General features: G+C 37.2%; 1 protein-coding gene and 1 long non-coding RNA gene across 2 annotated transcripts in view; one reads left to right on the plus strand and one right to left on the minus strand.

The window, feature by feature from the left end:
• Positions 1-2,441: 2,441 nt before the first annotated feature.
• The window catches only part of LOC120765534 (uncharacterized), a 34,993-nt gene continuing 21,574 nt past the window's right edge, over positions 2,442-15,860 (minus strand). The window contains exon 3 of the long non-coding RNA XR_005704449.2: positions 2,442-4,620. This is a non-coding gene — a long non-coding RNA (uncharacterized LOC120765534). The remainder of the gene's footprint in view (positions 4,621-15,860) is intronic.
• LOC120765532 (programmed cell death 1 ligand 2-like) lies at positions 5,998-13,957 on the plus strand. Its single transcript, XM_040090478.1, has 6 exons — positions 5,998-6,052; positions 7,508-7,870; positions 8,935-9,216; positions 10,561-10,692; positions 11,447-11,497; positions 13,575-13,957. The coding sequence occupies exons 1-6, from the start codon at positions 5,998-6,000 to the stop codon at positions 13,592-13,594; spliced, it is 903 nt and encodes a 300-aa protein (XP_039946412.1). The 3' UTR covers positions 13,595-13,957.

Genomic DNA, 15,860 nt, shown 5'->3' on the forward strand with positions numbered 1-15,860 from the left:
TTACTAACCTACCTGCAGACAATAGGTTGTTTTGATTGTACAGCAAGTCTGGAGACTTTCACATTCTGCATCCCAGAAAAAGCAGATGCTATGAAGAAGAGAAGTTCTTGTGCCTCTCTGAGAACTCTTTCTTTCTGTAGAAGCTGGAGATACAAAAGAAAATTTGCAGTGTATCATGCCGGAGTGTCAGCCTGTATTCAGTAATGCTGCTAAGAGCTGAAAGGCTCTGAAAGGTTCTATAATATACACAACTGCTTTTTAAAGATGTACCAAAATTTCATCCCAGTTCTATCCTAGTATTTATAGGAAAAAAAAATGCAGCCATATTAGAATGATTGTATTTGTCATGGAACAAAAAACTGACAGTGGAAAACATTCAACAGGTGACAGTTTAAAAATGCAGGAAAAGTGAGAATTCACAGATTGTGTGAACAAGGGAGGAAGTGAGAAATTATATCTCTTCACCCGAAAGCTGAAGTGAGATGGAGAGCAGACTGAAATTATGCAAATAGGTTGTCACAGGTAAACATCAGGAACAAAGGAATGGTCCCAACAATAAATTGCCTGTGTGGTGAGGTGGGCAACAAGGGAATAAAACAAGTGTGCAAAAGACAGAGGAAGAACAGCAAGTGAGATGGTATATGAATAAGGCAGGTTTGTGAGGATGAGAACAAGAGATTATGTCCACAGAATATACTGAGATAGGCTGGAGAAATGGCATTCGAACAAATTTAAATATGCATGGTTAGAATTTTTTATGAAATTCCTAAATAGAAATGAAGTAACTTCTTTCTGATGGTGAGATATAGAACAGCTGTAGTTCGTATGAGCATCTAATGCTTGTTTTTTGTTTATTCTGTTGTTTATTTTCTGACCTAGGATATTTAAACTTCTTGTCTTTAATTTTTTGGTTTGATTTTTTTTTTTTTTTTTTTTTTTAAGCTGGATCCTTCACTGAAAGTAAAATCAGTTAAGCCATTTCATTAAAACATCAAAAAGTTGTGTCTGTATACGTTAGGGTGTTAAAACCTGTTGAAAAAACTTGCTTCCATTGCGAAACACACAGAAGGCAGGGAAGTTTCAGTAACAGAAGAAGACAAAACAAACTTTGACTGGAACTATATAATCTTTTGCTGTGTACCTAGGTGCATGAGAAGATAGTCTCTTTTCTAACTAAGTGAGCATAAAACTCCATTTCACACAGGGAAAGTCAAATGGAGCAAAGTCAGATGCCTGTTAACACAGCTTGATTGCTTTTGATTAAGATGAGTTTGTAATTTTGGATTATTTCCAGAAGGCACTGTCCTGTGCTTAGTATGGGTTCTAGCATTGCAATACAATAAGACAGAGAGTGTAGAAGAAGAGGGGTTAGGAAAAACATAGTCTGAGTGGATCTCAGCTCAGTGATGTTGCAGAGTCTGCCAGCAGCAGAGAAAAACACTGAATGTACCAGTGGATATATCAATTGCAATAATTGGTGTATATCCATAACAAAGCCTACCAGCTCAAGGTGTCTCAGGATGCAAGACCACTTGCAAAACCTTGTTTGCTAAAGTACATGGGACAGTTCGTGTGGAGGTGGACACTAGCCAACTGTCCAGCCTGGTGACATTTCCATTCTCCCAGCACCCATCTGTGGAGTTCAATGTCCCTTCTTCCTTCTACATTGTAAAAACACCTGTGTTATACTTGATAAAACTAAGCAGGATCACATCATAAGTGCTGTCAAAGGGATACCTTGGTCTGTAGGGAAATACAATTCAAAGAACGGTCTGTCTGCCATAACCATTAAGCTTTAAAAGGACCAAGTACCCCTTCCTTAGTCCTTCAACACTTTGATCTTCCAGAATAAAATCTGAGTGATTATTGTGAACTTCTGTGTCGATTCAACTCCTGCTTTAAACCTGGAGGAAAGCCAGTGTGCTTGAAAGCTTGTTTAGCTTTTCCATCTGTTCTGATTATTCTATTGAAGCTATTGATCTACAGAACTCTCCTTGCTTAATGCTGCTAAGTTTCATTATGTAGATGCTAAATGTGTTTACTGTTCTAAATCATCCATTTGCTGGAATACAAATATTTTAATAGCTGAAAAAATGTTTCCAGAAAAGAGCTTTCCATTATTTATTAGACTATAAGGTCCCTGAATCCTTGGTTGCCTCTGGACGTTTTGTTTAGTGTACACACAAGGATTTTGTTCAGAATGCTTTGTTAAACTTGTTTTGAGAATAATCCTAGAATGAAGGAACAACAGAATGATTTGAATTGGAAGGAACCTTTAGAGGCGATCTACTCCAAGCCCCCTGCCATGTGCAGGAGCAAACAGGGTACTAACCAAAGGTAGTTTCATAGAATCTTTTACTGAGATGCTTCTTTTACCGAAGAAAAGCATTATGATCTTTCATGGATGAAAAGAATAGGACTTAATTTACATTATACAGATGTGGGTTTCAATCTTTATTAGAAAGGAGTAGATTGCAACACATTCTGCAATCTTTATGTTCCTTTGCTTAAAATACCACTTGTAAACTTAACATCATAAACATTGTGAGAGTTGTTATTAATACCAAATCAGTCCTAACTCTTATGACCAGATTGGTGCCAACCTCAGTTGCCAGCTCACCTTGGTTCACATGAATGGTTTTATGAAAACAGGATCCAGTAAATAACAATAAACACATACTAAGGAGATCTATAGAAAGCACAGCTACTCAAACGAACTATTCCAGCTTTTGCTCAAGAGCTCCACAGTTTAAACATGAAGAATATTGATGTTTATATTTTGCCACTATCTTCCTGAGAGCATCCTTATAACATCCAGCTTTGTCAAGATAAGCACTTTTTAATTTCCATCTGTAGAATGGAATAAAGTCTATACTTTATGTTGAAAATGGAATGATATTGTTCCATGGAGCATACAACTTGTACAGTTTGTAATGGGAATACTGAGTCTAAATATTTCAAAGGAACAAGAAATATTCTTCTCACTCCTTAAAAGAAGGATTTTGGACAATCACTCAAGATTTTATGTAAAGCAAGGCCAAAAATTACCCTTTTTTTGAGAAAAGTATTATAAACCCTCTGGATATGTGAGCTGGCACCAGGACCAAAGTCACAGGCACCATCAACTGAATGAATCAAGAGGAGAAAAACAATGCTTAGTATCACTTTGATCTTTGGTGAAACTTAAGCAATTTATTATCATTATCATTTGGATTTCAGTCAGCATTCACTACAAGAATTTACCAGAATATATTACTTGTGGGCCAATGAAATGAAGTCAGGGTTTCAACTCTGTATTTTCAGTAAAGCAAAAAAGCTGTACAAAAAGATAAAGTTATATTCCTCATTTTCCCTGATGATAGTCATACTTCGTTTTCATTGGTCCTCTTCAAACTTTTTGTCTTGAGTCCTACATCTTCATTGAAAATATTACAATTCATAAAAATCCATGATGGTATTTAGATGCTTGAAGTGATGCTTTTCACCACCTCAATTATCCAAGGTTTTTTTGACTTAACTCTCATAATCACAGAGCACTGTGTGATAACTTGCTTTTTCTTCTGCAGGGTGGTCCAGGAAATCAATTTACTGACTGCATCTAAATTGCTCGCGAAATGTCATGCCACTTCTTACTGTTCTCAGATATGTATTTTCAATTCCTCACTTTGCTGCAAGAAGCATTAAGTGCTGATTTTTATGGCACAGTGTTCCTTCTTTTATCCCTGTGAATTTGTAACAGGCATATGATGAATACATTTCAGAAGTGGCCTTTTTCTTAACAGAAAAACAAGAGACAGTGCTGTGCATAAGCTTAGGATAAGTTAGGATAGTTGTGTACAAGGACTACTGAAGAGTATGTTTTCTCATAAAACATATGTTTTATGAAAAGCAAGGAGAACATGAGGGCTGTTCTGTAATAATCACGAATGATTAGTAGTGCAAGTTCAGAAGAAATCACTTTCCAGATGCTGGTGCAGACTTCTCTATGGAAGTGAGTCAGAGCCACATGATGAAGTTGCATGGGTAGATTACACTGAGGTTGCACAAAAACTTGATGTCTGCTAGTGAGATTATGGAAATAAAGAAGGATGCCTTCTAATACAGATCCTTGCTGATGAATCCTTGATCTTTCTAATACACATTCTTCCTGATTCCCACAAACATTCTTTGACTGCTTTCAGTATCACAAGTTAAAATGTTCTCATATTTGGGTTCTTTTGTTTATTTATATTATGTGTAATGCTTTTCTAAAACTAATCCCTCTGGTCAGGCAAGATTTACTTGATATTTAATAATTATGATTATCTGCTGGGGCTTTGATTGTGTATCTTCTTATTTTTACTATCAGTAATATGTATATTTTTAAAAATCCTATCCCCTCTACTATAAAATAAACATGCTCTGCATTCTCAATGTACTCTGAACTATAAAAAGAGAGCAAAAAATCTAAGATATCTCACACAAGGTTAGTCCAGGGACCTAAATATTGATGTGAAATATTGTTCAATTCTTCATTCAGTTCCTCCCCTTATGTCCAGCTTCTTCAAGGTAAGTTGTGTGGAGAAGTGAGCCAAGGAGGAGACTGAGGATAGCAAATAGCAATAGTCTTTAGTTCTGCATCTGGAAAATAGAGATATTGATAATGATTATTAGCTCCTTCCTCACACAGCCATAGTAATTACAATTCATCACACATTAAGTCGTGATGGACTTAGTCCTCTGATAAAGGTAACTAGGTTTCATTTACATGTAATAAGTCTGCTTACAGTAGTTTGCGTATAAACCCTTATTTGTGACATCTTGTTATTAAGGTCTAAATTTCCAGACAAAGTCCCATAATTTTGGTGGTTAATTTGCTAAAGTTTGAGCCTCGCTTTCCAAGATACTGAAAGCTCAAGGGTAGAAGCAATGAGAGAAATGCAGCACCTGAGAAAATTGGAACCAGAATGTTTTAAGCTGAGCCCGCAAAAGAATAGGGAAGCAATTAAACCCCTCCTCCAGTAAGTCTAGCTCTGGGGAAGTCTAAAAATGCTCCTTCTCTTCTTTACTTCCTTGTAGCTTATTTCTGGATCTTATTCAGTATTTTTTTCAGATTATACTGCACCTTAACAAGCTTTATTCAAAGTAATTCTTCCATCTTCTCTCATTAGCTTTGTTATATTTTTTGCCCCTGTTGTTTCTTTGTTGTTTGAGTTTTTTAATCTTTTTAGTTATGTTGATGTATATACTATAGTATGGGAAATATGTGATAGTTTGCTACTGGAACACTCACTCTAAAACTGTACTTTCTCCTTTTGCCTCATTCCAGGGCCGTCTATCAGTAATACAAGGTGATTTTTATGTCAGAAACTGCCATACATAAAGTGAAAGAACAGCAGCAGTAAGTCTTCATTCTAATCCTTTCTGAAGCAAACTTCAATGTACCCATCTTGAGATTTCTACTGCCTCATAATGTGTTCCAGGTATTTCCTGGTCTTTAGGTTTAAGGTAATAAGAAACTGCTAAATACCCCATGCAAAGCAGAGTTGAAACTAAAGCAGGGCTAAAAATCTTGTAAACTAGACCATATGTTAGTACAGACAGTTAAAAAATCTGCTTGTGCTTGTTCATGAATCTCTCCAGCATGAGAGAAGTCATTTGCAATTGACTGTTATTTGTGAGTAGTAAAAATATAAAAGCATTTTCCTGTCTATTCCTGACTATTTAAAACAGCCTGTAAGCTACAGATCCTGAAAACGTCATGAGTGAAGCTGCAGAAATGTTTTATTTCTCTTTATTGCCACAGTTTCATTGCCATTGTCATATTCTTTGTGTGTGCACGAGTTGCTCTAATGAGGATTTTCCTTGTTTCTGCTGGTAGCCTAGTGTTTGTTTCTGTTTTTGCTGTTTATGAGCTGTGATGGCTCTTAAAGGCTAGCACAGCTCTGATTGGCCTCAGCAGAAGATAGTTGCAAGTTCTGATGCAATCCTACTTTTACTTCAGATCTACCTGAGAAAATGTTCCAGATCCTCACAATACTGTTGCTGGAAACACAGCTCTCCATGGTTTCAGGTAAGAGAGAAACTGCCTTCCAGTTCTACTAGCAGAACCAGTGCAGCTTTTAGTGTGTGGTCTTCAGCACCTCCAGCAATACTAGCATGAATGGTCAGTAATGTCTGGACCCCCTGTTTTCCATCTTATAGAAGGCACTGGCACTGACTAAGTGCAGGACAGGTGTCCATCACTTTCCAGAGTGAGGCTTCTTTAATGTATTGTGTGCTGGCAGCTGAAGTGTCCAGCATTAGTGGCATGGCTGTGAGAAGGAGGATGACCAAAGCAACCAATGCCCACTAGGAAGCATAACAATCTCAGTGCAAAACGGAGTGAAGTAAAATCACTTGTGTTCCCCTGTCCATGCCTGTAGCAGAAGCAGCTTGGCTAAAACACAGAAGGAGCCTGACACTTTTTCACATAATTTTTTCTTTTGTTACAGTTGTATTAGAGTGAATAAACAAACATTGCTAAGGGGAACCTAGCAATGCTAAGGTTTCCATGTAAGTATTACAGAGACACATACAATAAAAAGAATGCATGAACAGTTGCATGGACTTCTCTTTGGAATGTCATTACCTATACTTCTAAGTTCTCCTGAATTGTCTACCTATATGGGAAGTAGTAACAAGGTATATTGGATGATGTATTATAAATAACTCTGCCATATCAAGTACATGTTAAAATGGCAACCAATTCATAACAATATTAATTTCAGATTGGATGAGTGGCTAAGATTATTTTGATCTATTTTCTGCAATACTGTTGCATGTATCTGAGAAAATGAATGAGATCAAATGATACTCACATGGTTCCAGATTTGTAGAGACTGTAATGCTATATAGCAATTCTGAGCTGCACATGTTTATCCAGTGCAACTCTGTTTCACAGGAACTATGCTGGTATTTCTTTTTGTAAAGGATAGCGAAATTAGATTTACAATATCCACAAAATCCAATATAATTGCTGTTTTTACTACAATCTTAGGACATGTAAGAGACGATATAATAGTCTGATAAAAATGGTCCCTGTGTAACCACTGGTCTACCTTAAGTTACTCATAAAATGTGAAAAAAACCCAAACCCAAAACCAAAACCAAACCAAACCAAACAAAAACCAACCAACCAAACAAAAACACAACAAAACAAACAAAACAAAACAAAAAAAACCACAAACAAACAAACAAAAAACCCCAAACAAACACAAAACTTGGTTATTTTGCCCTTATCTTTCAGATTCTGCAATCAATACAGAATATAGATGATTTGCTACAATTACTATATGGTAAAAAATATAAGTGTGAATATGAACAAAAAATGCTTAAAACTTTTAGTCAAATCAGTAACCATATACTTCTGACTATCTGTATACAGTATAGTATCTGTATACTATCTAACACAGTTTTTCCCAAACTTAAAGAAAATCAGAATATATTATGATGAAACAAATGAAACTGTTCTCTTTTCCTCACATAGCTTTATTTATAGTTGAAGTTCCTCAACAGCTCTACACTGCAGAGTATGGGAACAATGTGACCATGGAATGCAGATTTCCTGTGAATGGCTCAGTAAATCTAGGACTCCTGACTGTTGTTTGGGAGCAGAAAAGGCAAGGCTGGTTGAAATCAAAAGAGGTATACACATTCCGCAATGGGAAGGCACTCCATCCATCCCAACATCCTGATTATACAGGAAGAGCATCACTTCTGCACAGTGAACTGAAGGCTGGACGAGCCATCCTTCAGATCACCAATGTGAAGATCACAGATGCAGGATCATACCTTTGTCTCATTGACTACCAGGGTGTGGACTATAAGTACATTGCTTTGAAAGTAAAAGGTGAGTAGTTAAATTAAATGTAACTGTATACTTATTGAGATGTCTAATACTAAATTCCTACAAGCTTGTAGAGACTGGGTAATCTGAAGGAATTAGTTGCTAATTGTCTGATGAAGACTTTGCACTCAGCCCCCACCTGAACCAAAGCAGCTGTCTTACTGGTGGCTAGCCTTTGGTTCAGCCAAGCTCCTCCAGGAGCATCCTGTGCTGGGGAGGGACAGTATCTGTTCTCTTTCCATCCTTCCTTTCCCCTTCTTTCTACAGCCTCTTCTCCAGTGTCACCACCTCCCACCTCTCTCCTTTGATCCCCTGACTTGTTGGGCCACCATCTGGTCATTCCTAAAAGTTTCTCAGAGATGCTTCGACATACTTATGAACCCTGCTGCAGCTACCCAAGTGACTGGGGATTCCCCAAGTGACTGCAGTTCCCAGAGCCAAGGACATGTGATTTTCTGTGTCCATTGAAGCCAAATGGGCATTAGTAATAGAGGTATATGTTACTGGACAGCATGACAGACCAGATCTTTAAAAGACTTCTGGTGTTTCCCACTAATTGCATGTCCGTGTGATGCAAGGCAGCATTTGTTTCTCACCGAGATACTTAAACAACAATCTTTATCAAAAGCAAAAATGGATACAGCCATTCTTAAGACTCACATTAGTTCCTCTGAAAAGTCAGTTTTGTTCTAATATGATGGAAATATTGCACTGTTTATAACCTATGGTAAAACAAACATGAAAACCAGCCTTTCTGGAAGTGGCATATTCTAAAAGTGAAAATAAGAATCACGTAAGATTCCACTTTGTCTCCTCTGTCTCAATAAATTACAAATTTAGTGTCAACTGCTGCCCTGTATAAAGTACTCGAGTGCTCTTTTGCTGTAGGCCTGGTAAGGATTGAATAATCAATTTTGCATTGTTCTACAAAACATTCTTCATAATTTTAAATAAGTGTCCCACAGATATAACCAGAGACAATACACAGCATTAAAGGGAAGCAGGGAAAGTGAAGTGGGAAAATGACTATCTTTGCATATAACAATTTCACTCAACTCCTTATGCAGCACCTTACAAGAGAATAAACACTCAATTAATGAGAATACCAGGTGAAGACAAGTTTGTTTTTATGTGCCAGTCAGAAGGCTTTCCTCTGGCAGAGGTTTTCTGGCAAAATGAGAACTTCAATCTCAGTGGACCTGTAAATACCACCTATACACTGACTGCAGATGGCCTCTACAATGTCACCAGCATCCTGATATTCAAACCAAATATGAATGACAACTACACCTGTATCTTCTGGAATAAAGAACTGAATGGAGAAACTTCAGCTCACATTTCCACTTTAGGTTTGTATTACCTTGAACTTGTAGATGACAGTGTTCATACATACAGCACATGTTATGGTCCATCACGGGAGTTCAGTTCTAGAAATTGGTGTAATATTGATTCCTGGGAAATGGACCAAGTCAGTATTATTTACATCTTTGAAGCCTCAGCTAGCTTCCACTCCAACAAAACAGTCTGTGTTTTTTTCTATATATTTTATTTTTAGGATTGCTTCAATTATTTTCCCACCAATATGGAGGGAATTTTTTCAGCTGCAAGGGTATCTTCCCTGATAATCTCCTACTTAACTGCTCAATCTAGTTATCTACCTAGACTTCAGCAAGGCTTTTGACATTGCTGCCCATAATATACTCATGGGTAAGCTCAGGAAATGTGGGTTAGATTAAGACGATCAAGAACTGGTTAAATGACAGAGCCCAGAAGTTTGTGATCAGAGGAACAGAATCCAGACGGAAGCCTGCTGTCAGTGGCATTCCCCAAGGATCAGTACTGGGTCCAGGCTTATTCACTTTATCAACAACCCAGACAACGGAATCAAAAACACTCTCCACAGGTTTGCTGGTGACACTAAACTGGGGGGAGTGGGTGATCCACCTGAAGGCTCTGCTGCCATTCCATGGGCCTTGGTTAGCTGGAGGGGTGGGCAGAGAGAAACCAGAGAGAAATGAGGTTTAAATGAGTGTAAGGGCCTGCACCTGTGGAGGAATTGCCTCATGTGCCAGCACAGGCTGGGGTTTGACCTCTGTGAAGTGGTTCTGCAGAGAAGAACCTAGGAGTCTTGGCAGACAAAAAGCTCTCCGTGGGTCAGCCAAGAAAGCTAATGGTTCTTGGAGCACATTAGAAAGAGCATTGCCAGCAGGTGAAGACAGATGATCCTGTCCCTTTACTCAGCAGTAAGGCCACATCTGGAGTGTTGTGCCCAGTTCTGGGTTCTTCAGCACACAAGAGAGAAGGAGCTACTGCAGACAGCTCAGCAGCTGCCACAAGGACGATGAGGTGTCTGGAGCACTCCTCCTATGAGGAGACACTGTTTAGTCTGGAGAAGAGAAGACTGAAAGGGGGTCTCATCAGTATATACAAATATTTCAAAGGCAGATGCCAATAGGATGATGCCAGAATCAAATGCCATACAAATGAGAGATTTGGCTGGTTTTTTGTAAGGCTTTTTACAGTAATATTTCAGAACAAATTAATCATAAAATGAGTGTCAATCACTATGCTGATAAATTTTAAAAGTCCTTTGTTCAGTCAAAGCAAGACCTTGGAGAAACAGAACTGATAACTTGATAAACAATGGCTGTTTTGTAAGCTATAAATTTACTTTCCTTTCATGTTTTTGACAGCTTTAATGAGTACACAGTATAGTGGACAAAAATTCCTGATCTCTTTAATCATCCCCACATGTGTGACTGTAGCTGTCCTTCTCTCTGTAATAATAATTTTTCAGAAGAGAAAATCATTCAGGAATGAGCAACTGACAAAAAGGTACATTTTACTTCAGACAATGAAACTTCCCTTTTTTTTTTTCTCTCTCTCTCTCTCTCCTGTGAATCTTTAGGAAATTTTAGTAACTCTAGGCACACTTGCATGATTTTGGTCACATTTTATTTCTAGATGACAAAAGGGTAAAAAATGAGATCTTGGATAATTTGAGTTGGGTTTTATTTTCCTCATTTTGTTATTGATGTGAGACAAGGTGTATGGAAAGCTACATTTTTAAAACTGACCAGTGACTATTCTGTACAGAGCACAAACAAACTTTGCTGTGGGTAAGGACTGTAAAAGCAATTTGAGCTGTGTTTTTCTTCATAGCTACAAAGACATTGTGGCTACGATATATTACACAGAAGTTTTACTTTTCAACTCCATTATGGCTCTATAACTAAAATGGTGCTATACATGACTATCACAGTATTTCTTTCCTTGTTTGCCTGTGCAGTAGTGCAAAAGTCATAAAGCAAACAGACTATTACTCTAGTATTTTCTTGCACGTGAACAGACTCTAGTAAACCATACAAATGTATTTATAGTCATGAGAGTCTTAACATTTTTACTTCAGAATTTGATTCAAGTTTTGTAAAAGAAAAGAAACATAGAGAAGTTTATTTATTTGATATGATTTAATAATAAACTTAACTGTGCTAACAGCTCAGTTCAATCTAAAGGTTTGCTGAATTGTATTGTTTCTTTCAAATCTAGAAATGTTTAAGCTAAATTTGTATATATTTACTTTAACAGACAGGAAAAGAAAACTGAACCCTAATGCAAAGGATGAGAACAGTAAGTCATTGGCATTTTTTAAAATTTACATTTACAGATTTTTCTTTCTTACATCTAAAACCTTAAAAAATATCTAGATTGCAACCTAAATAATGTTACATCAAAATAGAGTATAGTTTTGAGTTTAAATTCTTTTTTCCATGAGTTTTTTTAAAATGCAGTTTCTGAAGTTTTGACTTTCTCTTGGGCAATGTAAAAATTTATAAATATTGGTTCCCTTTCACTGAGATACCAATAGCTTTCATACAAAGTTCAGCACACACCTCTGTATACTAACTGGGGTTCTGGTAGTCTTGGCTGAGAAGGGTACTCACAGAAAGCTGATTGGTTTAGAAAGCATCAAAATTTTTGTGCCAACAGTCTGTTATACTATTGGAAATAGGCTAAAGGTTTTAACAACAAAGAAAATGACACCTTGTTTATCTGGAATATGATATCATCTCCTAGGCTACTACTTGTCTTATGAGAATCTGACTTGCTTAGACATCCAGGAATTTTTACGTTTCAGAGGGAAGATAATACCTAAAAACCTGTCAGGATGCAATTATTTGTTCTATACTAAAATTGAACTGAAGAAATAAAAAAAAAAAACCAACAAAAACAAACCAGATACCACCACAGAAAACTATAAAACAGCATGACAAGAAAAAAACGCACCTACTTAAATAAATCAATTTTGCTACCAATAGATAAAAGTTTGGCAGGCTAATGCATTGTGAGGAGAGAGGCTGTAGCTAGTGTTGGGTACAGAGGTACTTGGTTCAGCCATAATTTCTTGGTGTCCAAGCAGAACCTCACATAGTGTATTGAGGTCAGCCCTGAGGCTGCCAAGGAGCACAAATGAAGTAAAACTGTGATGCAGCCAACCAAGTGAACATAGAGACAACTCAGGGTGTTTCCAAGAACAGGATTTTTTTGAAAATCCACTCATGTTTCTCACTGCTAAAATATATATATGAAGAAGTCACCAGCTTAAAAAAATAAATTTTGTGGGTGAAAGCTAGAGATTGGATGAAGAGGGAATGAATTCACTGATTTCCAAATCACCTTCAGGTTGTCATGTTTGCATCCTAACTTTAACTGGTAGATCAACTGCCAACAGTTAAAATAACACTTTCAGAAAGACACTTTCACCTTCAGAAACCTTGCTGCAGTCAAAGTCTCATTCTTATTTTTCATGTGACTGTGTGAAACTTCAGTGGCATCATGCCATGCACTAACAAACACAAGCTCAAGGCAAGTAGCATTCTAGAGAACAGCGTTGGTGCATGTCTGGACATAATTCCAGTGCATATTGTCCAAGCATTGCTTAGCTTTGCCTGGCTTTTTGTATTATTTTTGCAGAATTTGTTTCTGCTTTGTAGCCTCTTCTGTTCACTTAGTGAAACAAAGAAATTAAAGGAGTCAAGGCTGCTTTTTGCGGTTTTACTTCTTCATTTTAAGGACAAAAAAAACATTGTCTTACTTGCAACATGCAGTAAATCAGATGACAAACATTTCTATTTCTCAGCATTGGATATTTTTAAGAAACCCTGGAAAGAACCTTTTTTCCATGATGAGTAGGTAGGTGAAGCATAAAAGCCACAGATACTTTAGCACAGTACCTTGGAAATGACCCATACAGTCCTGGTTACAGGAACAGGCATTGTTAACCCTACCAGTTTTAACTTACAGCTCAACCTGTATCAAAACTGAACATGCAGGACATTTAAACTCATCACTGGACTCCCAGTTCTGCACACATGCACAGATTTCCTGACAAGCCTTACCATAGATGCTCTCTAAGCAGATTTCAGTTTTGTTATTTCATTTATATGGCTGAAAGTGAATGATAACTTTGTTGTAATAGAAAATTCAGAATGTAGACTACAGATAAAAGAGATAATTCTTTTCTCAGGAAAGACTGAAGCAGATGCTCTTGAAAATTATGACAGCTTTAAGGAGCCACTGTAACTTCAGCATGATCCAGAAGACAGAGCTTTCACTCTTTACCATTCAGTTGTTAAAATCAGACTTTTTATTTTCTTAAATCACTGCAGAATTTTAAACTAATACTATTGTATTTTCTTTCTTTTAGGTGATGATTTTAACTCTTAGACTGAGGCTTTATACTTGTCAACTGTCACAGCTTCAAGAGAGAGTGGGAGTGTGGGTCTGTGAAAATTCTTCATCTTTCATGCCATATTTTGCACTTTTTCAATCTCTTTTTGGGGACTTCAAAAGAAAATTACAGCACTTTAGGCTTGGGATAAACACTGAACACATGGGGATGTATTTGCACTGCAGCGATAGAAAGCTATACCTCCTCAGCGTATCTCCTTGAAGTTACTGAGAACTAAGCTGTCATGAAATGTGGTTTACCACTGTGGAGAGGTCATCTGAGCGCCTTTAATACACTTTACTCTTGGATTTACTGTTGCTCAAGGGATTTTTGTTTAAGAATGCCTTTATTAATTGTTTCGGTCTCAGGAATGTTGATTGGATTCAAACATCTTGTGGAATTTGAATAAAAGCTGTAAATACTATCTTATGTCAACTATCTTTCAGGTGAAAACATCATTACATGCCCATATCCCATTTCCAAATTTTCTAACACATTAAACTGGATATTACCACAAGTATGCATGATCATGTCAACATCTAGAAGACATTTCAGATCACAAGAGCAATAAGAGTTGAAATTAAATCAAAAGACAGACAGACAGACAAAAAAAAAAAAAAAAATCCCAATACCAGCAATTAATTGATATTATGTTGCATAAGAGAATTTTTCATGTCTATATAAAACCCCACAAGTAAATCAGGTAAAAAACCCATGAACTGTGATGCTATGCTACAAGACAGTAAGAAGTTTCAAATTTGAACTGATTATTCATCAGAATTTTCTTTATGAGGAATTTGGAAGCAAAAGTGAAAATGAAGCTCAGAAAGATTTCTGCACTGGTTATTTTTAAACAGTATTTTTGCCTTTGTTCAGAGGAAGAAGTGAGTCTTTTCCATGCCAGGCTGCCTTTCTTCCTAATACCGGAATACCAGATTTGGAAAAACATCCAAAATGAAACAGCTTTGTCTCTTAGATAGTCATGAGATAGTGAAACAGGGCACTGGGTAAGGTCTATCATATTGTTTTGAAAGAACAGTGGCTTTGGTAGGCTGAGTTTTCTACTAAGATAGATGTAACAAGATTGAAGAAAGGTGTTCACATGGAAGCTACTGCTGTCACTGTCTTGCTCTTAGAAGAGTTCCATTGATTAAAGTTTTTTTCATAGCACTTGCTCTGAATTTGGATGAAAACTGCTTCTCCAGTGTTACTTTGCACCTATTTATTCCAACAAAAAGTGGACCTACAGTGCTGCTATGAGACCAGAACATCAGCATTCATCCTCTCTTGTTTCACCAGGACAGGTGATATTAAAAAGCAGGACTGCCATTGATTTTACTTGTGGAAGAGAAAAACTAATTTATCTCTGACATCATCTGTAATTTAATATCTATGTATTGCACCTTTAATTACCCATTTGTAGCCATTGGATTCAGCTGAGACAAGTCTGCTCTAGGCTTGCTATGTGCTATGTCCTTGCTGACATGCCAAATCAGGCAGATGTCAGAGAATCAGAGGCAGCTTCTTGAAGCATTGGTTAGCTTAATACACAATAGCAGCTTGGGAAGTGCCCTGGCTTGCACCATTTAGCAATATTTAAGGGTCAGTGCATAAGGTCAAGTAATTTCTCTCTGTTCCAGATTTGTACTCTGCTGGGAACTATGTGCCCTAGCCCTTCTATCAGCCATAGTAAATCTAACCCACTGTGGTCCTGGAAAGAGTTAATTTTGAATTGTTTTATTTCATTTTTCCTCATGAAAATGAAATGGAAGTAATTAAAACTGAATCTATGTGGATGAACATAAACAGCATACCACAGTATTTGCAATTAAATTATGGTGATAATCATTGTTTCTTACTGAAAATGGAAGTCATCCTGTCATTGTCTTAGACTGGTGAGTAAATGCTGCCTTGGTCTGGGCTGCAAAGAACAAGTGTGGGTAGCATTTCCTGCCCATTTTACAGGCAGGAACAACCTGCTTTCCCTCTTACTGGATTGCACACTGAAAGGTTTCACCTGGCATCTCTAGGGAGCGGCAGCTCAGTTTCCCACAACACTCCAATGCCCTATCCACTCAATTTCATTATGTATAGGACAATAGCACTGTTTACTGCAATAACAGTAAGAATACCTAGAAATGTATTTTGGCTTATATTTTCACCAGTTTCTATTTTCACCAGCTCTCGCTGGATGCTTTTGAAGCTGTCACATCTGAAAGGTAGCTTGTCAGCAGCTTGGCCAGTCTATATATGTCTATGAAT

This window comes from Hirundo rustica, chromosome Z, assembly GCF_015227805.2.
Source record: "Hirundo rustica isolate bHirRus1 chromosome Z, bHirRus1.pri.v3, whole genome shotgun sequence".
Classification (NCBI taxonomy): Eukaryota; Metazoa; Chordata; class Aves; order Passeriformes; family Hirundinidae; genus Hirundo; species Hirundo rustica.